At 38.4% G+C, this 22,527-nt stretch overlaps 1 protein-coding gene across 10 annotated transcripts in view; it reads left to right on the top strand.

The window, feature by feature from the left end:
• DLGAP2 (DLG associated protein 2) overlaps window positions 1-22,527 on the top strand; it is a 628,408-nt gene that overhangs the window by 391,161 nt on the left and 214,720 nt on the right. For all 10 annotated transcript variants that reach the window (XM_072142338.1, XM_072142335.1, XM_072142334.1 and 7 more), the window contains one exon: window positions 18,761-18,793. In XM_072142338.1, the coding sequence (XP_071998439.1) occupies window positions 18,761-18,793 (33 nt within the window). The remainder of the gene's footprint in view (window positions 1-18,760; window positions 18,794-22,527) is intronic.

Here is a 22,527-nt window from a genome sequence, read left to right as displayed (position 1 = left end):
AAGTGGTCTGTGGTGATATCAGGGGCCCTTCATGCTGTAACTTCACAGGCTTTTACACTGTCTCACCCTCTCTCTTGCCTCTACATTTTCTCTTCCCACTGTGTGCTGAAAGTTCCTTTGCTACCTGTGAGATTACATCAGTGAAGTGCTGAGGGGAGCAGAGGGGGAAGATGTGACAATATAACAACAATATCTACAGCATGGTGAGGTTCTTGTTATGCCCCCTAGAGCCCCTCTGGTTTAATATCCAAATTTTGTAAGTTGATTCTAGGTGGAAAACAAGTGTAAGTGTCCCTGGTTTATCATGATGGATTTTGATGGTAGATTTCCTTAAAAAATGGTTCTTATAAAGCCCTAAAGAATTATTAGGTAAACTGTGATGGAATTCTAGCTTACATTGCTTATTTTAGATTTGTTTTCTGCTTTATTCACTTATACCTTAAAGGAACTCTACCACGAGGATGGAATATTGTAAACCAAGCACGCTTACAAACTAGTATGTGCCCCCTCTGGCAGGATCTGTTCCCTGTGCCTATGTTTTTAAGAAAAAAAAGCTTTAGAAATTATGCAAATAAACCTGAGGGGCTCTGCCCTGCATGACATAAGCCATAGCTAAGGCTAATACAGAGTTCCAGAATGAACCACCCTGCTTTCAAGGTAACACATAAAGCAAGGGTGCTGTTGATCACAGCTCCCAGCAAGGCTTCCCTGAGGGTGGCTCACAAGCTCAGAAGCCTCCAACCAGAACTACTATTCAGAGGGTTCTACAATTAGTAGAAAAAAGTAATTATAACTTGTTATTCATTGCTTAAAATGCTGTAGAGTCCAGTGGGTGGTTCTACTTGGTGACTAACAGGTTTTCCTGTAAGATAAATGATATAGAAATACATGTAATTTCAGGCTCTTTCACACTGGCATCGTTTTTCTCATCTGTGACCCACTGATTTTCAATGAAGCCTTACTTTTCTATAAATGTTTTCACATTTCAGTTTTTTCCACTTATCTATTGTCCTTTAAAAAACTTTAGAATCTGTCCTATTCATTTCATGCATCTGGATCACGGAAGACAATAGAAGCCTACAGGTCCATGAAAAAAAAAATTATGACTGATCCATTTTTTCACTGATGATGCTGTGGATCTGAAAAACAACTGAACAACAGAAGCATAATGGATGTAAAAAACATTGGATATGGACAAAAAACAGAAGCAAACCGAAACAAAATGTAAACTGACATGCAACACACACCCAAAGGATATGCCAGTGTGAATCCACCCATACTGCCCACTCGATTACTCACTCTCACAGAACTATAATCAATCTGGTCAGCTCTTGCTACTTTCTCCAAGTAAAATAGTTAAAGGGGTTGTCCATTTTCAGCAAATAATTAATATTGTTTGTGTAATGAAAAGTTATACAGGCGTCCACTATACTTTCTTTATCAATTTCTCATGGTTTTCTAGATCTCTGCTTCTTTTCATTCAACAGGAAGCTTCATTGTTTAGTTCCTATGGATAAAAACCAATCCCTTGTCATGTGACGTCACACAGGTGCACCTGTGTGACATCACATGACGCAGGACTGATTTATATCCACAGGAGGTAAACAGTGATGCTTCCTACTGAGTAACAGCAAGGCAGAGCTTTATAAAACTATGATGAATTGATATAACTTGTATAACTTTTTTATTACACATGCAATAATTTGCTGAAAGTTGACAACACCTGTAAAGTCCCGAAGAAGCACCAAGTACCACCATACCCCAGCCACCATGTTTGACTAGTGATATGATAGTCTTAATGTGTGTTACACATGGGGGCAGATTTACTTACTCGGTTCTGTTGCGATCCCACGGTGCGTTGTCCGGCGAGGATTCGGGTCTGCCGCGATTCACTAAGCTCGTGTGTCCGAGTTCCTGCATCCGTCGCTTCTGCGCCGAGGTCCACCGGAGTTCACCTGCTTCTTCCTGGTGCTTGTAAGTACGTGTCTTGCGTCACAATTCTAAATGTTAAATCCTGCGCGTTGTCCGAATCCGTTGCGTTGTCCAACGGCCCATCCCCCAATTTGTGTCGCATGCAAGCCGGCGCTGATGCGCCAAAATCTGATTGCGTGCGCCAAAATTCCGGGGCAATTGGCGCAAAAAGGAAATCATCGGGAAATGCGGAAATGCGTCTGACTGACCCTTAGTAAATGAGCCCCATGGAGTCCAACTTTTCATTAGTCTATTCACACAACAGTATTATAAATAATTTGGAGATAATGATATTTATTTAATTATTTTTTATTTTATGTAACAATATATATATAATTGTTAATACTGGCTTGAGTAGATAATAACTGAAATAAATGAAACCTTTCCTCTAAGATCAAGTGTGGTGAGTCAGGAGCCCATTTTCCCAATTACGTTATAGCCTGTGTTTTTGCTGTTGATAAATGTTTATAATATAGTTTTATTCATTTTGAATGTGTGTTATGCCTCTCATTCATGGCATTACTCACACGTTCTGACATACTACTTATAAAAATTTCAGTGTTAAATGATTTAAAAATTGCAAACAATTCAATGAGTTGGGAAAAGCTTTATGTCACATCCATCAATTATAACGGCAAAGCCATGAAAAGTTGTATTATGCCTCAAGTACTGACCTTCAAAGACCCAGTCACATTAGTCAGTGCCGATGCAGCTGCAATCTGTGCAACATTACAGTCTTTTAGGCAACTAAATTCCAAAGATAAACACTTATGTAATCACCAGCTGACTTATTACATAAACCTGGAGGAAAACATTTTCTGTCTATGCAGTGCAGGCAGTGGGTTCAATTTCTGTAACACTGGGATATAATAAATGCCATAAAAATGAAAAGGAGAAGATGCAGCTGCAATATTAGAGACAGCCACATGAAGGATAGAGGCACTGTATAATGTTAGGTACTACATTAACTCCTTGCCGCCAAAGCCAGTTTTCTTCTGACAAGGCCCTATTTTTAGAATTTGACATGGCACTAAACGTGGGTATAACTTTGGCATGTGTTTTTAGCACCTAACATATGCAAATAATTTTGAGACTGTTTTCTCATGACACATTATACTTTATGTTAGATAAAAAAAAATGTGGGTGATTTATTTTGTGTTGAGTATGAGAAAAATGGAAATTTGATGAAAATTTAGAAGAATTCTCCATTTTCAAAGTTCAACATTTTAGCTTTCTAGGCAGATAATGATACAAAACAGCAAGTAGGAAAATCAGGTTCGCTCACCACCAGGTGCACATGTCTAAAAAGAAGGTCCTTGTCTTCTTAGTGCATGGGCAATAGATAAAACAGGTAGGACGGCACTCACTTGAATCCGGTAAAGTAGTAGAAAAGCTTTATTCATCCAATGTAGGAACAATACAGAGAGATAAGAGCGACAATGCCATACGTTTTATCTATTGCCATTAGATAATGATACAACCCAAATAAGTTAAAAACTAACATTTCTGGAATTTCTGATTTATGTCAACAACAGATTTTTTGCATCCTTTTTCATATTTTCAAATAAATCGATAAATCTTACCTTTTAAGGGACTACCACAGCTTTAAAGGGACATTTAGAAGTCTAAATAATAATAAAACTCAACAAATTAGTTCATTATAGAGTCTACACTTCTCTATGTATGTAAAACAACTTTTAATAAGTGTGTTAACCCTTTAAATATTTCAAAGGGGTTAAAACAATATGAAGATGTAATTTAAAAATTATAATGTTTTGGACAATACACTCATTTTGGCCCAAAAATGACAAATTCACCATGGATGAAATTATTAAAAGCACTGCAAAGTGTGTTACCCAATTTCTTCTGGATATGCCAATACCCCACATGTGGTAGTAACTTGCTGTATAGGGCACTGAATGGCAGGAGCGCAGAGAAGATTCTAATTGCTACACTATTCAGGCAGTCCCCAGGTTACATACAAGATAGGGTCTGTAGGTTTGTTCTTAAGTTGAATTTGTATGCAAGTCGGAACTGTATATTTTATCATTATAATCCCAGCCAGAACTTTTTTGGTCTCAGTGACAATTGGATTTTAAAAATGTTGGGTTGTCATAAGAATCAGGATTAATACTAAATCTTCATTGCAGACACATTTGATAACTGTTTCAGCTGTTTATTGTAGCCTAGGACTAAAGTACAATAAATTACCAATATCCAGAGGTCCGTTTGTAACTATGGGTCGTATGTAAGTCGAGTGTTCTTAACCCCTTCACGCTCCGTGGCGGATATATCCGCCACGGAGCGCAGTGACTTAGCGCTCAGTGGCGGATATATCCGCCACGGCGCCTATGCCGGCTGGGCTCTGGATCAGAGCCGAACCGGCATCGGGAAACACGGGGTGCCGGCTGTAACTAATAGCCGGCACCCCAGTGTAACACCCGCGATCGGAGTTGTCTCCGATCGCGGGTGCTTAACCCGTTAAATGCCGCGGTCAGCGCGACCGCGGCATCTAACCTGCATCTGGGGGGTCTTTCCCCCACGATCGGCCCCCCCGAACCGTTTTCGGGGGGCGCCGATCGTTGCTATAGCAACTCTGGGGTCCGATCTGGACCCCAGAGTTTCTTGCAAGAATTGCCAGTAAGATGGCGTCTGTGACGTCATCTTACTGGCACAGTGCCAGCCTATGCAAGTGTATGGGCTGACACTGATAATACTCTGCAATACATCAGTATTGCAGAATATTATCATGAAGAAGCAATCAGAAGATTGCTTCTTCATGTCCCATGGTATAAAAGTGAAAAAGTAAAAAAAAAAAAGTTATTCAATAAAAAAAATAAAGTCATAAATCACTAAAAATGCCCCAAACTCCCAAAACATATAAAGAGACATATAACTCAAAAAAAGTCTAAATCATAACACAAACCCCACATATATAGTATCACCGCGTCCGTAACAACCCGTAGAATAAAAGTAAATCATTATTGAACCCCCACGATAAACGCCGTAAAAAAAAACTGTTATAAACCCTCCAAAAATTATGATTTTTACCTTTTCAATCCCACAAAAAATGCTATAAAATGCGATCAAAAAACCATATGTACTCAGACATGATACTGGTGCAAAGTACAACATGTCCCGCAAAAAACAAGCCATCAACCAGCTCCGTAGCCAAAAAAGTAACAATGTTATGCCACTTGGAAGACGGCAATACATAAATGATAGATTTTTCCCCACATTAGGGTTTTGTTTGACAAATTTAGTAAAACGTAAGAAAATATATTCATGTCTGGTATCCCCGTAATCGTATCAACCCATAGAATAAAGATAACATGATTATTAGTCTATACGGTGAACACCAAAAAAAAAAAGTAAAAAATCCAGTACAGAATTGATGCTTTTCTACTCCTGCCCTCAAAAAAAGTTCCTAAATTTTCAACAATAGGTGATACCAACCCCAAAATGGTAACAATGGAAAAAGCATCTCATCCCGCAAAAAAAATGCCGTCACATGGCCCCAATAACGAAAAAGCGAAAATTTTATAGCCTTCAAAAGGGGCCAATGAGGAAACTAAAATCCTGGCAGCTGCAGCGCCCTCCTTCCCTTCTGCACCTCGCTGTGCCCCCATAAAACAAGTAACGGCCACATTTGGGGGGTCTTTGTACTCAGGAGAAATTGCAGAATAAATTGTATGGTGGGTTTTCTCTTTTTATATTTTGGAAATGTGTAAATTTTAGTGCTAAATGAACATATAAGGGAACAATATGACCATTCTAAATTTCACCTCCTTTTTGATTCAATTACTATGAAGATCTCAAGGGGTTAACAATCTTCGTAAAAGCTGTTTCTGATAGCTTGAGGGGTGCAGATTTGAAAATGGGTTGGTTATATAGGGGGTTTTGATGCTAAATATGTAAAATTTCATTCAAAACTGTATTTATCCCCAAAATAGTCAATTCTGAAAATCCGGAAAAGCGATATTCTATTTGTAAGCCACGTGACATCAAAATAAATTATCCAGACATTTCAGAAATTATGAAAATGTAAAGTAGATAAATGGGAAATGTTATTCAGCAACTTATTTAGGTGGTAAATCGATCTGCCTGAAAACGTAATGATTTAGAATTTCGAAAATGGCAAATTTTTCAAAAAATTTATCATATTTTCTTTTTTTTGTAAATAAACGCAAAACTTATCTGCCAAAATTTACCACTAAAATGAAGTACAACATGTGGGGAAAAAACAATCTCAGAATCGTTTTGATAAGTAACAGTGTTCAAAAGTTATAACCATATAAAGCGAAGCAAGTCCGAATCCAAAAAATCGGGCTGAGCCTTAAGCTACAAAATGGCTGCGTCCTTAAGGGGTTAAGTAGGGGACCGCCTGTACAGGCTACAAATATTTTTTAAGGTGAAAATATGGGAGCTTATTTTTTGCAGGATGAGACATAATTTTAAGATACTTAATTTTGGGTCATCTATAGCTCACTGATAAAATTTTAATAACTCTTTCTGAGTCGAGGAAAAGGAAATCAACATTTCTTGTTCAGGATACTTTTTTTCTTTGCCGTTATCTATACCCAAATTATTTTATCTTTGGGTAAATATCTTTATGGCGATACCTCAGTTGTATAGTTTAATTTTGCTAAACAAATTTAGAGAAAATTCTTTTATCATTACCATTCAGAGGTTTTATTTTTAGGTTGACAAAGCAGTTTGAGGGCTTAGTTTTTGCAAGAAGAGTTGCTTTTTTGATCACTTTTTAGAACTTTTTTTGTGAAGAGATTTGATGAAAAATCACATTTTACTTTGCAAGTTCTTAAAGGATTTTTTATGTATTGCTGTTCAATGCTTATTATTTAGCGTACAGAATGTTATGGATGTGGCGATATAAATATGTGTTTTTTATACCGTATATCCCGGCGTATAAGACGACTTTTGAAGATAGAAAAATCTTCTGTCTTCTCTGGGGTCGTCTTATACGCCGGTAATCGTCTTATACGGCGGCATGGAGAGGGCTCACGGGCTGAGCCCTCTCCATAGCCGGTAAGTCTTTGCTGCATATTGCAGCAAAGGCTTACCGGTAACACCCGCGATCGGTGCTAGCACCGATCGCGGGTGTTTGCACAGCAATGGCTGCCGGCAGCCTCAAAAAGCTGCCGGCAGCCTCAAAAAGACATCGGGGGGAAAATACTCACCCTCCGTTGGCCCCGATGTCCGCGCTGTGCTGTCTTCAGTCTTCCGCGCCGTCTTCTTTCTTCTGCTGGGCGCCGCCATGTCTTTCCCCGGGTCGGCGCCTAGTATGACGTCAGCAGCGGCGCGTCATACTAGGCGCCTGCCGGGGAAGATCAATGGCGGCGCCCGGCAGAAGAAAGAAGACGGCGCGGACATCGGGGGAGCATCGGGGTGAGTATATGTTAATTTTTTTTTTAATGCTGGGCTGTATACTACTGGGGGCAGTGCTGTATACTACTGGGGGCTGTGCTGTATACTACTGGGGGCAGTGCTGTATACTACTGGGGGCTGTGCTGTATACTACTGGGGGCTGTGCTGTATACTACTGGGGGCAGTGCTGTATACTACTGGGGGCAGTGCTGTATACTACTGGGGGCTGTGCTGTATACTACTGGGGGCTGTGCTGTATACTACTGGGGGCTGTGCTGTATACTACTGGGGGCAGTGCTGTATACTACTGGGGGCAGGCTGTATACTATTGGGGGCAGTGCTGTATACTATTGGGGGCAGTGCTGTATACTACTGGGGGCAGTGCTGTATACTACTGGGGGCTGTGCTGTATACTACTGGGGCCTGTGCTGTAATGGTAATGTTGTTGTTGTATGCCTTATGTTTATGAGCGACAGTTTTCCTGCTATATACCTGCATGTCATAAGAATTTACATTTAAAAAAGGACCATGTTAAATTCAAATCTGTTTTTTTTTTAATTTTTACCGGTGTTTTGTATGCGTTGGAAAAGGGATAGTCTTATACGGCGAATATATCTTAAACTCTATATTTTAAACAGGAAAGTAGGGGGGTCGTCTTATACACCAGGTCGTCTTATACGCCGGAATATACGGTACTTTATTAGGTAATTCTATGGAAAGTTGGTGTTTTAGGGACTTAGACTTTATTATTTATTATAAAAATGTTTTAAAAGCTTATTTATAATACACTTTAAATGCTTATTCAGTTACAGTCAGATCCTGACCATCAGACCTCAGGGACCCCCAGTATGCACTGCTTTTGTAAAGTAACTCAATGCTATCCCAACACATACATAAAATGGAAATAAGGAACAAACTGTGAACAAAGTGTTAATACATAGCTGGTTTAATTATATTACTTTTCCATGTTTTAGTAAATAGGATTGTATTGCATTTGGGATATGAAATGGTCTTTACACATTTCATTCCAGCTCCTGTTGTGGCACTGAGAACACAGCTGTGACATGGGGAAACAAACAAAACACTCCAATAAAAATCTATGAAATGAGTGGAGCAAATATTCCTGCAGTGGGTGATATTTTCATAGGTTAAGTAGTCCTTATAGCTTCATGCAAAAGCATAAAACAAGACCCAATAAAGAGACTTAAAGGCTAAGTGAGAGGACTGAACAATATGATTGAAAATACTGATGATAAAGATAAAGTAATGAAAATGAAATCTCTGAAAAGAAATTTGATAGAGATAGCAAAACTTATTTATTGTCTACCCACAGCCACAAAACGTTGACCTTAGTTGTTTTAACTCAAAACAGTTAAAGAGAAAAACATCTCATTGAAATTCTATGCAATTGCTTTTCTAGACATCAGGTAGCATTTGTCAATAATGTAGTCTTATTGGCTGAGTGTTGTTAAGTGATTTATAGACCTAAACAGCTCTTTGACAGCATTGGGTCGGTATTAGAAAACTCAGAATCTACTCTGACACAGAACATTGATGTACACTCCACTGCTTGTACCTTGAAAAAATGTATATTTTATACTATTTTCTTCTTTGTCCAGCCACCAAATCTGATTAATTCTCCCTCCTACCAGAGACAAGGTAAAGCATGGGATATTTTTGAGACTCTTACCTTTCATATATTTAATAGAATTTTATTGTGTGCTAAATTGTAGCCTGTGTGGAATTGAAGTGTGCACAATATGCCACAGCTTATTTGAATAGAACTACATAGGAGGAAGTCCTAATTTTACCTGGAGAATGCAGGCATTTATAAATAAAGTTACCTAATTGAACCATTAACATAGCTGGCCATTATAGGATGTGGAATTAGCAATAGGTAGATGAAGAATTCAATAGTGTCATTGCACAATAAATGACTATAATAGTAAAGCAATATTTCTTGTATTTGAACGTAATGTATTAAATTCACATTTGGTGATTTGTCCATTCTAGATTCAAAATACAGTTTGAACGCAAATATTTTGTCAGTCGGGAGTGTGGTGCTCATCAGCCTATGATCACTTAAGTGCTCAGATACACGTGGAATAGGCAGAACTAAACAGCTCTCCATGGAATCCTGTAAAATTAATTAATCCTACAATAAAACAGATCAATATTACAAAGTATTCTTAGAAAAAAAAATCTCACACCTCCACTGAGGAGAAAGCATGGCTATCGACAGGGGAAACACTCAATAAAATAATCTGAAATAACCTTGACCCAGCTGTGAGCAAAAGGAGTGATATAAGTGCCTGAACAGGCCCGGTTATTGTAGGATTTTCATAAGACAAATTACAGTGTTTGTGGCGTAAGAATCTAACACAGCACAGACACCAGACCGTGCTATTAGCCTGGAGCTGCAGGCTAGCCAAATTTCAGGTAGTATAAGCAATCTGCTGATTAAGCTGAGTGATATTTATTATTGTGAATGTACACGATGTATGGACATATGGATATTATAACACGATGTATGGACATATGGATATTATAATATAATCAGGATGAACAGTACATTTTGATATCAGAGTATGTTGGAATCAATTATTTAAATAAGTAGTTTCTCACAGGTTAAATTTTTTAGAGGAAAATCCTGGGACATGAACATTACTTCCCTCTATCACTTTAAAGAAAATCTACCATCACAATCCATCATGATAAACCAAGGACATAAGTCGCCATAATGCCTACGAACAACATTTTTTGTTTCTCTTTTTACATTGAATAGTATTGATACATTACTGCATTTTCTGCACTATAACTTTTTTTTTTCTTTTTACAAAGAGGTAATAATTTCATCCCCATGAACTGCAGGAGATTTGGGTCAATAATTTACCACCTTATCATCTTGGATGCCACACAACTACAGCCACTGTTGCAGGTTTTTAATTCTAACTTTGTTGCAAAGTCAAAGATTCTTGATCAAAAGACATTGGGGCAGATTTACTTACCCGGCCCATTCGCGATCCAGCGGCGCGTTCTCTGCGCTGGATTCGGGTCCGGCCGGGATTTATTAAGGCAGTTCCTCCACCAGGTGGTGCTGCTGCGCTGAGGAGCATCGGAACGCACTGGAATACACCGAGCCGGGCTGAGTGAAGGTAAGTGCAATTTTCGCAACACATTTTTTTAAAAAAATGCAGCGTTTTTTCCGAATCCGTCGGGTTTTCGTTCGGCCACGCCCCCCGATTTCCGTCGCGTGCATGCCGGCGCCGATGCGCCACAATCCGATCATGTGCGCCAAAATCTGGGGGCAATTCAGGGGAAATTGGCGCAAATCGGAAATATTCGGGTAACGTCGGGAAAACGGGAATCGGGCCCTTAGTAAATGACCCCCATTGCGTAAGAAATTAGCTTTCTTGTGTTACCCATTTCATTTTTTTCTTTGTGGTAACTGTTGTAATGATTAGCATGAAATGAAATGCCTCTAAGCAGGATTTAATAGTAGCAGTTTTTAAGGTTGCAAAATAAAATGGGGGGTATTTATCATGGCTTTTTCCTTTATGTCACCTCAATGCTAAGTGGTGGAGAGGGCCAGTGCAGGACATTTCTGCCCCCATGTCTGAACACAAGCCCCAATCTGTGCCCACTCAATGGGATGACAAAGCCATCCATGCAAACATGTGCCAAGGAGGCGCACCCCCTATTTTGATATTTCTTTCTCCATATAAGTGTACTTTCTGTCATCAAGCCAAGTGTCTTCCTTTTTCTCTTCTGAAAAGTGGCTGTGGCCAACAAGGGCCAATAGGTTCAATCTACTCTTGTATGTTATTGTTGGTGTATTTGAAATCAAAACCACAGTGTCATCATCCATATTTAAAACATTGAAATATCTTTGATATTATTGCTTTTTCATATGCTTGAGTTAATGTTGATGCTGGAATCCTTTGTTTTTTAAGAGATCCTTAGGGTTATTAGTTTTTTTCTCAAAAGTCAACCAGTTGGCTACAGCTTTGCCTCATCCTCAAAAATTGCCTGCAGGTATTCCACATTTTAAGGGCAGCTGGTCCGTTATAGCAGGTTGTGTCTACTTTCTTTCTGTGTACTGTTGTTTGAAGATGGCTTTCTTGTTAAATAAGTTCAAGAAGGATATTTCCTTTTTTTGGATTGCGGCAGAGAAACTTAGATTCCCGCTATCCTCATTCAGAGCAAAAGGAATAGAAGGATTGTACTGTAGATGTCCAGGTCATAACGTCATAAAGTCCTGCATCCACTCTCCAAAGGTTACAGGTACAGGTTTGCAAACATTGGTTCACATGGACCACCTATCGCTGTACCCTGGCACTGGTGAAGCCCATCGCCTCTGAAGCAGAGAGAAGGGAAATCTAGAAACCAGATAACAAACAAGTGTTTGGTGGATTGTACCTTACTGAACAAAGAACACATTTTGATTGAAAAGTCCTATGCAGCAATTTTATGAAATCAATCATATTACAGTATCCATAAACAGGCCTCTTTTATTGTGAATTCTCATTAAATGTTATCCTAACATTTGTCAGTGAATCTAGGCACTTTCATCCTTGCAGCATTTCCATCTATCTATCAATATATAACCAAGAAAGAGCCTAAGGATTACTGTTCCTGCTCTTTGACTTGTATCTTACCATTTTATTCTTGATCAGTGGAGTTAGACTGCTTGTACAAATTATATTAAGTGCCCTAGTCACTGCTTTATTATTTACACACTGCCACTTGGAAATACCTCCCTGCTAGATGTGTTTGCAGGATTCTATACTTATATGGTATAGAGATTGTAAGTATTAAAATAGTCCAAGTATCAATGTGGCTGTTAAGAAGGATCAACCTTTATATAACTAATGTAAGCCTTTTACTATATAGACATGAGACGAACTGTTTTAGTGGAATATATCACTTAATGCATCCTAAAGCAGTATTGGCTGTACTCTGCATGAAAGGAAACATACCATCAGGAATTGTGGATCTGTTTGTAGGTTCACAATAATATCCTAAACCCTAAACAATCTTCTCTAACCCTATAACACCTTCTAACTTAATCTACAGTTTCTGTAACTTAATATGCTAAGTTTATGGACAGGCTACTAGGGGTCCCTGTGGAGTGGGAGCAAAGGATACTCAATGCTCCAGTAGCCTCTGTGATCCCTCCCTACCTGCACACAGCGAAGAAGAATCTGGTGCACCACAAGCTCCCAGAGCTCTGGCTTTAGTGCTGGTTACACACATGCACATGGATTCCTCCTGTCTGCAGTGTGGCAGTTTGCAGATGCTACTAGGGCTTGGAGTAGCCTTTGCTCCAACTCCTGCTCTGAAAAATTAGCATATTAGTTATATAAACTGTACAATAATAGGTATTTTTCCTATAAGGGCCTTTTTTTGTTTGAGGCACTCCGAAAAGTCTAAGTGTATGATTCTCAGTTAGGTTTTTTTGGGCCATCTTTAGCTGTGAGCAAATGGAAATAAGATCTTCAAACAATTTACTTTTAGGTGAATTGAAAACGTATTCAATGTAGTAGGTCAAATAATTATATTTTCTTTATAATGGTTTATGCATTTAGCCAACTTCGCTTTTGTTCCTCCATGGAGATACCTAACCCTGAGATTTCAATCTGATTCCAAAGAGGATTATGGAGACTGTGCACTTATTGGATTTATCTATATTTTGTAAAGCTTCATGAAGCCTTCCTAAGTATTCCTTAATGCTTTACAAAGCTTTGTGAGTGTTTAATTTGGAGCCTTCTGCTTTTTCCAGACCCACACTTTCCATCTGTTTCTATTTCTGCTACCACTTTTGCCATCAGGCTAAATGAGACTCAATTTCTGTCAGCAGAGATTCTTTCCCATGAACTGTAGTGTTCTGTTTTTATTGCATAGGGATTTGCACAATATATAAACCTACAGTCTGTTGTTTCATGATAATTACATTGTAAAGGCAGTAAAATACTATTACAATACTATTAAGGGGTTTTATTATTAAAGATATGGTTACTTATCCACAGGATTTGGGATAAGTGCCTAAGAGCTGGGAGTCCGCCCTCTGAACTCTGGATACTAGCAGAAAAGGGACTTCCACGGTGTAACGTACAGCAAGCATACATGTCTCTTTAAGAAATGAGAACATGTGACAGGAAGTTAGGGGGTGTGGTTTGCTGGGAGATAGGAGAAGGAATGATGGATGTCTGACTGCACATGTTTTAATGAAGAAGTTTCTGATAGAATTCTTCTCTGCCTGCTGCTTTTACATGGAGACATTACACAGGGTGCACCTTTTTGTATGTTTTCCAGTAAGTCCTATGGAATTTAGCATTTGTGTCCATCTGTTCTGCTGATCACCAGACATAGGACTCCAAACAATGAGAAATTGTTTGGATCCCACATTATGTGGACATCCAACTGCAGGTCATTATTTTAATGGGTTGAAAAATACCACAGTACCACATGGATAGAGTTAACAATTAAATTAGTGGGTGTCCAACTACAGGGACCACCACAAATCATGAGAACGGACCCCACCGTTTATTAAAATGGAGGTCATTAAATGCAGCATGACTCCTACCGCACCATTCAATATTATGGTAGCTCCGGAATTTGCTGAGTACAGCTTTCGGCTATCATCAGCACTCCCATTTGTTGTCTATGAGAGTTTGCTTTTGTTTTTGGCAAAGACAGTGCCTGCACAGGCTGGTGCGTGATCCAATTGGTTTCCTGTTAAGCTCTTTATATTTTAGAAGAGGGGAGTATTACAGTGCAGCAAATATATTTTAGATTACAGAGATAATAAGCCATGTAATGAAATGAATACCAGATTCCTAACAATGCCACTATATTAATAGCAGCCACTTTAGTATTCCTGTTACATACCAATGCTGTTCATTAGACCATAAATATCTTACTAATGTACTTCAGGGCAGTCTTTTAAAAATCTGATCTCTATAATGAAGTTTCACTAGAGAAATGCATCATATCAAACATGGCCTTAATCCTTTAATGCATGGGGGCAACAATTTGTTGTCTAAAGCTTTAGGGGATCTCACATGTAGCCTAACGCTGGCATCACCATTATGTTACTGTATCCTGATGTCACTGTTTAGTTTTTAATGCTATTATATTGATCAACAGGGGCATATTACATACATTTGGGTACATTTACTTACCAGTCCAAGGAGTTCACCCGAAGTGCATTGTTCCAACGACAATGCACTCTGCACCCGATATTCTGCATCTGTTGCTTCCCCGCTCAGGTCCACCGGAGTTCATCTTCTTCTTCCCAGTGTATGTAAGTGCATGTCTTGCGACACAATTTTAAAGTTAAATCCTACACTCAGTCTGAATCCATCGGATCGTCCTACGGTCCGCCCCCGGCTCTGTTGCATGAAAGCCAGCGCGATTGCACCAAAGTCCGATCACATGTGACACAATCCCCTTCTAAATATCTGTGCCAGCCGTGCAATCCCCGAAAACTACGGAAAGTCCGACAGAAATGCGCAGAAGTCCGCAGACCCTTAGTAAATAAGCCCCAATGTGTATTTTTACTTTTAAACTTTTTTGTAATTTTCCCATCAATCTTATATAGTACTTTATTCAGTTATTATATTTATAATATAAACAACTATTTAAATTTTTAGACTAAATATAAAAAACCAAATAAAACTGAGTCAACAAGAAGTTGGAATTTTTCGATTAAAATTCAGGAGCTCAGTGACGTTTCCCTGGAGTCAGCTGCCAGTTATATTGTACTGGCTTTTGACCAATATAAAGATGTTTTACAATATCCTCAAAGAACAAATATCTATAAACTCCAAAAACTAAGAGCTAGGTCTATGCACAGTTGAGCTAAAGTAGGAGTTATTTTAAAACAGTAGCTAACCACAAGCTGCTCTGTTCCATGCTTTTTACTGCAACAGACTATTTATAAGCAAAATCATCACCAAACAGGATAACAACAACAGGGTTAAAATAGCAATAAAATGACAAAGTATCAAATTACCAGTTTTTGAGGCAACAAACATATAGAGGCAGATTTATCAAGCTGCCTAAGAGTAAAAATGTGCTTAATTGCCCATGGCAACCAATTACAGCTGCCGTTTAAATATTCCTGAGCACTGGTAAAATGAAAGCTGAGCTGTAACTGGTTGCCATTGGCAACTAAGCACATTCTTACTCTTAGGCAGCTTGATAAATCTGCCCCATATGGTCTAAATAAAATGAGAATTAATGGGCTTGGGGATTTAATTTAGTTGAAAATCTAGACAGCATTAAATATTTAGAAGGATCTTGGTAGTATTTGTGTTGTTAAATATGTGTTTAATAAAATGGAAAGTTTATGCATATAGAACTGTTTCATTCTTTATGGGTAATACACAAATGAGTGCAGATTATGGTATGAAGCTATCCTGGTAGTATCATTGAAGTGAATAGAGCATTGTACCATTGCTTAGGGGCACATGCAGATCCCCATTCTCGCCAAAATTGGGAGGTCCCAGTGGTTGCATAATCAGTAATTAAACACTTCTCTCTTGTGGTTAGTAGACAAGTATTTATTAAGGGATAATGCTATTAAACATGTAAACATCTTTAGCATTTCCATCATAGGATCTTACTTCACTCTGGCTCTTAATTCTAGCACCAAAAAACTAGACATGGCAGGCAAGGCATAGTAAATTTAACCCAGTCTGTCTATGCCAGAAAACTGAAGAAATTTGGACTGGAAATGCCTGATGCCACATTTACTGAGGGTTTCAGACCACTTTTATATAGAGAGAGAGAACATTTGACCCCCTCAACGCCAAAGCTACAGAGCTGGTTTAGGGCTTATTTTTTTACGTGTTGAGTTTTCAGTGGTGCCATTTAGACACACATAACTTTTTTTGATCACTTTTTTTTGTACTTTTTGTACTTTAACAACTGTCTACACCAACACATTACTACATCTCTTCCAATGTTAACTTGTAAGCTTCTCCTCCATGGAAGCTTCAACCAATTTTAAGATTATCCTTATTTCATAGTTAATATACATAAGGTGCAACATATATCACCTTCCATATATGCTCTTCATCAAATAAGAGCATCAGACTATACATTTGTTCAATAGTTTTACATCTTGAATTTAAGACGACCAATACAGGAATGGATCATGTACATAGAAGTCAGGTAGTCTTCATCTCCATAAGAGCATGCAATGCGTATAATAGAAAATATATCTTTTTTATACTGCTTTTATAGACATTGTTGAGATTTGTTCACAGCTCATATGCTAACTCGGGTAAGGATTTGGAATTTAGAGTTGCCTCTGCCAAAATGCAGTTTACGGCATTTTTAGAATGAACTAGAAAGTGACCCAGTCCTTTACTTATAATGGGCTACTATTTAAGTAACATATTTCAGAAGCAGATGTCAAAGCAGCTTTATGACCACAGGGAAATGTTAACCGAATAAAATACCATTGTATTGCTCCTTAGTTTCACATTAAGTGTTAGGGAATTCAGGCTAATGTTGTTTAATAACATGAAATCTGAGACTCTCAGTCCTAGATTATTACCTTTTATTGGCATTATTACCTGAGACTCATCGTCATCAGGATTTTACATTCGCCAATGACGATAGAAAAAGACTGCCCTATTATTTGTAGACAGGGCTGTGGGCTCAAGCATGGGAGCATAGGATCTACAGCTGTGGGAATGCGTCCAGTAGAAGTAAATGGGGATATGTGCTAACAGCTGAAGCAATGTCTTGCACTTGTACCCATTATACATTCATGTGCAAGAGGCCTTACTCCATATTTTTCAGGCTGACTTTATTCAATATATTCTCAAAAAGCTTTACATTATCAACACTAACACGTCTCTACTTCATGAATCATTTAGATGAATGATGATCTAACTCCTTAAACTTTTTGTAAAGTTATTACTTGTCAGCAGCATCACTTTGCATAAGACATGTGTCATCAATGAAAGCCTCACTAAGCAACTGAAGGGAAGCGTCAAAGACCTTCTTGTAGGAAAAATCATTCTCAGTTTGAATGATTAATAACATACTAGGACAATTTTCTCCATCTAACTTGAATGGGTTGTCTTAGTGCAGACAGTGATGGCATATCACCAGGATTGATGAGGAATTCACCACCTTTACCCTCACCAGTAAGTGTCAACAATGCTGGGAAAGCCCTGTTCGACTTGATCTCCTTCCAGCTCTACAGAAGCCACAATTGAAACTGAATGTGTCTTGGAATAAACATAATGTAATCTGTAGCTGGGGATGTAACTCTAAACGACTTATACTCATCTCTTCAGGTGCTCTCCTTCACCTGCAGTGGTCACCTCCACTGCCAATATCTATGTATAAACAGAGGGTGCCAGTTTTGTTGAATGCCCACTACAGCTTGAAACTAATGCAGCAGCCGGCACAGCTGTGGTCAGCACAGCACCACCGGTCTCTACACAGAGACCTAGTAGTGGCAGGCAGCGCGGTGGGTGAAAGGGAGCACCTGAGTAGGTGAGTATAAGTAGTTTATTGTTTTTATAGCCTACTTAGCAATGTATAACATTTTTTTAAAATTCCCGGTAAAACTCCTCTAACAACATACTACTATTACTATCATACAATACCATCATACCATTGACATGATAGCTCAGCATTAGATTACCTACAGTAGTATAAGTATGGTGTGTAATGTGGTAAAAGAACAATGGCATTTTAGCATGTTCCACTGCATAATATATGACACTTAAAGCCTGCCTTTTGTAATCTAGATGAAGCTGCACTTTTTCAGCCAAACTTCATAGTAAGCCATTCTTATGGATAAAACAGTTTTCTATCAATCCTTCATATAATGGATACCAAAGACACCCAAAATTATTTCCTTGAGTTCTAATGGCGTCTGTCGGTATCTTGTGTGATGCTCATTTTTGAGAAATAGCACTTATTGAATCTCTGATGCAGATGAAAGCAGAAACGTATTTTTATCTCAGATACGCAGACTCTTCCGCTTTCCACGCATTTTTGTTGGAGTTTCAGAAGAAAATGAGGGAAAAGCTATTATTAAAGCCTAGTGTGTGAATATATCCTTAATGCACTGGTACTATTACTGGAGTATTTTATCATGAGTAGATGAAAGAGGTTGGAGTATAAGGGTGTCTAAACCTAGAGATGAATGGTGCAGACACAGATACAGGACTGTTGCCACACCATGCCAGTGTCACATATTTATGCCATACATATGTCATACTGATCCAGTAGATGCGTTTGGACTTTTTGCCACAGTTTTATTCATTGTTACCTTACAAAAATGATATTACAATGTGTTGTGAAATTGTGTTTCTAATATTAAAATGCTAGAAAAATTGAGTCCTTATCATTTGTTTTCTTGTCTTTACAGAGTCTCAATGCACATTGTGTGGTGAACCTGAAGGTGAGTACTCATTCATCACTATCATATTGGTGATAGTAATCTGCCTATAAACACTGCTAACTCTATTGCCTCCAGTACTTGAATAAGTAATTGAATCAAGTAAGAACAGGACATGCTTTAAGGTGCAGATTATCTTCTATCTGTACTATATAGCAGGCACATGGCATGTAATCTATTCCTGGCTTGTAATATAAACTGAGGCAACATATTTCTTGTGGCCTGTGCAGGTAAAAAGTGACTGCTTTTTAAGGTTTGATTTTTATATTTTATGCATACCATAGGCAGCTATCTAAACAGATCGAAATTATATCAGACTTGTAATTTTTGAATTGTGAATAAACTCCTGCAATAGAGTTTTTTTTTGCTAAAAATAACCCTACTACCCATTGGTACCATGTTCCAGCAATTGGCACTCCATCTGGCCATCTTTAGCGATGCCCTCATGTGGCACATGACCGCTAGAATAAGTGACTGGCTGCAGCAGTCCCGTACTGCTTATAAGTATTCAAAGACCTGGAAGACAACAACACCTTTGGCAATATAGATCACTTAAATAGGGATTTTCTTTTTTACAACATTTTCAGAAATTGATCATTTTAGAATTTAGCAAATTACTTACAAGCTATATCCATATTCAAGACACTCTACAGTGAATGTTATTTGTACTTTGATATCTGTGTAAGGTGGTTTGTGAACTTTTAAGAACGTATCATTATTGCCTAGGTGCTATTGTTTTCACATGTCTTGTTAGTGTTTCATGCTTTTAAAAAGTTCACTCTTGGGCCCCTTTCACTAATGCCATTGTGTGGATGTATATTGCAGATGGATATACGCCTATGGTGCCCGGCGGCAGTACGGTGACACACACGTTTGGCACCATACCGTGCACAAGGAAAAAATAGAGCATGCTCTATCTTTCCGCATACAGATCACCGGGCATCGGGCCTCGCTATGGAGAAGGGAGTGCTGCTCACCCCTCCTCCTCTACAGAAGCTCGGGCTACCATGTGGCAGTATGCAAGTAGCCTTAACTTGTGGTATAAGTAGCCCATCAAGTTTAAGTCATGTCGTTTAGAGGATATTTGCACTTTTAAAGCGAATGGTTCAAGTTTTAATCATTCCTTATAAACAGGTGGTTCAACCACTGAGACAGCCTTTATCAAAAAATTGGAGTCAAGTTCCTCCATTGTTACTTGACTCCAGCAGCCATAAAAAGTGCCTCGGTACTTATGGTTAGCAAGGTTCCCAATCCCCTGTGGATCAGGGATAACTTCTTTATTGTAGAGCTCAGTATATGATCAAAGTCTTGGAGGAATGTGTATTGTGTAGTGTATTTTGATGGGGAAATTGTAAAATAACATCTTCCAAAACTTCATCAGGGCAGCTAAAATTAATGATACATTGTAATCGGCTTCTTTTTGTATACTGTGTAAGTGCATGTAAAATAAATGAAAAATAATGGCACGAGTTTGCATTTATTTGCAGAAAATACCATTTTGAAATACTTCTCGAGGAGGAAAATCCAATCTATTTTTCACACTTGTAGATGGTTAAGTCCTGCATTCACATCTATCAAACCTACTGGATAAATGAGCAAATTTGTTTTTTTTTTGGATGTTTTATTAAGAAGGCTACATATAGAGGACTGGAGAATTAAGCCCATTTATATTAGCCTGTCTAACCCAATACATTTTATTTTCCCCTAAGTAAAAATATAAATGGAGCTGGATTGAGCAGATGACATGATGGCAGGAAAAAATTGACCAAATATTTTTAAAAGTGTTTTTTTACAAGGAAATAGCTTTTCTCATGAATCAGAGGTCATTTGACTTTGTAGGGACTTTGTCAGATGCGTAATGGCTGCTATGGTAATAAATGCACTAGGTAGGTGACTTATAAGGCATATGCAAACATATATTTATGACCGCAGATAGGCAGTTCAGAGAAAAATAAACTTTACCAGGTCTGGAGATGAAGGTTAAAAGCATTACCGAGTCCAGCAAGTTCCCTGGCTCTCATGAGTAAAGTTTGCTCAAATCCTCCTCGTTCTTCTTGAATGCTGGCATTACCATTCTGTAATGGAACACACAGGAGCCAGTGTACATGGTGGGTATAGGACCACCACAGACTCTTTTGCAATCACATTTGTATAGAAATAAATAAAAAATTGAAATAAATCCTAGTCTACCTTGTACTGTTTTTTATCTTTGTAGAAATAAAGCATCTAATCCCTTAGAGAAATACAGTATTCTGGTGCGATCCTATCCATTCCATGTTTCATATTATACCTGTACAGTCAACGTGTTTCCACTTTATAGTACAGAGATAAGCTAGTTGATGTGTATGTATGATATTGCTGACCTACCCCTTTCTTTAATTGCTTACTTGTCATATAATACTATTTGGGTGACTTTATAATTTAACTCATATAATTACATGTGAAAATAGCAATTTGACAGATCTAGCTGCTTTGCACTTTGAAGACCCAGAACAATTACAATTACTATTTGTCTCTGTAATTAAAATCAGCTTTTACTCAATGGTTTAATACTGTGTTTCTAGAGCTGACTTTTTCCTCACTAAAATTTTGTAAGGTTTTCTGGAGAAAAGCTTAAGTCAGTGTCTTCATGACTTCATACTGTACATGAGTATAAATGGAGCTGTAAAAGGGACTGTGGGAAGGTCCCTCAGATTTAATATTTCAGATGAAGAGGTGGTCTACACTATAAAAAAGGAACGCGTCTCACAGATTATTATGCCAATATTAATAAGATATTAATGGCCTTTCCTAATGCTGTACTGTCTATTTCTAGTTTTACCCTGACAATATAAGTTTAAGGTTTGAGCGGTCACTTTTCAACATAAACGTCTATTTAGTAGTGTCTGGCAGTAGCTGTACTGGGCACCGACATGGCTCTTCAATGTTATTGTGCTGGGTAAATTTGTGGTCATTCGGCAGCAGTCTATTGTGTACATTATTCTCCACTTAATAACAGGTCAGCATTATTTGGCCATGGTAAAACTACTTGAAAATCTGCCTATGTATACTAACTTAAATTCTTAATTAGTGTGGATTAGTCAAAAAACAAATGCCACATTACCCTCTAAGTGCTCAGTACACCCAGTCAACCCAATTCTGCCAGGGGACTAAATGTATCAGAATCCCCGACACAACACACCACACACGCATAGCGCAGGGGGCGCACAACCTCACTATGCATCCCCGCTACCAATTACGTGCCTATGGAATGCTACTGTACAGAACCACTCTGCATCCCGATACAGTCACACACTTATTCTATACACCTCCTCACTGCCACCACTCACTATTACGGCTTACGAGACGCCCACAACAGGATCAGATACATCCAGACACAAACTCTTCTAGCTGCCGTACAGTTCACCTGGACAACACTGCCTATAGCTACTGCTAGCCCACAGACAATCTCAGAGTAACACGGCTTAATGGTAATTCACCTCTCCAGAGTTATGGGAATGTATAGAGCACAAGTAGAAACTTATTAAATGACAATTTAATATACATAGATTACCAGATTAACAAAGAGCATGCACCAGACTAATCTGGTGGACTCTGCACACTCCACAGGCAAACTGCACATAGTCTGGTTTGCACTAGTTTTGATGAATGTGGACCACTGTACTTCATGTTAGTGATACATTTTGGATCATATGTTTTGTTTTTAATTACAAAAAAATATTTAATTTGATGAAAAT

The sequence above is a fragment of the Engystomops pustulosus genome, chromosome 3 (assembly GCF_040894005.1).
Source record: "Engystomops pustulosus chromosome 3, aEngPut4.maternal, whole genome shotgun sequence".
NCBI lineage: Eukaryota > Metazoa > Chordata > Amphibia > Anura > Leptodactylidae > Engystomops > Engystomops pustulosus.
The sequence above is the reverse complement of the archived record's forward strand: the minus strand, read 5'-3'. Positions and strand labels throughout refer to the sequence as shown.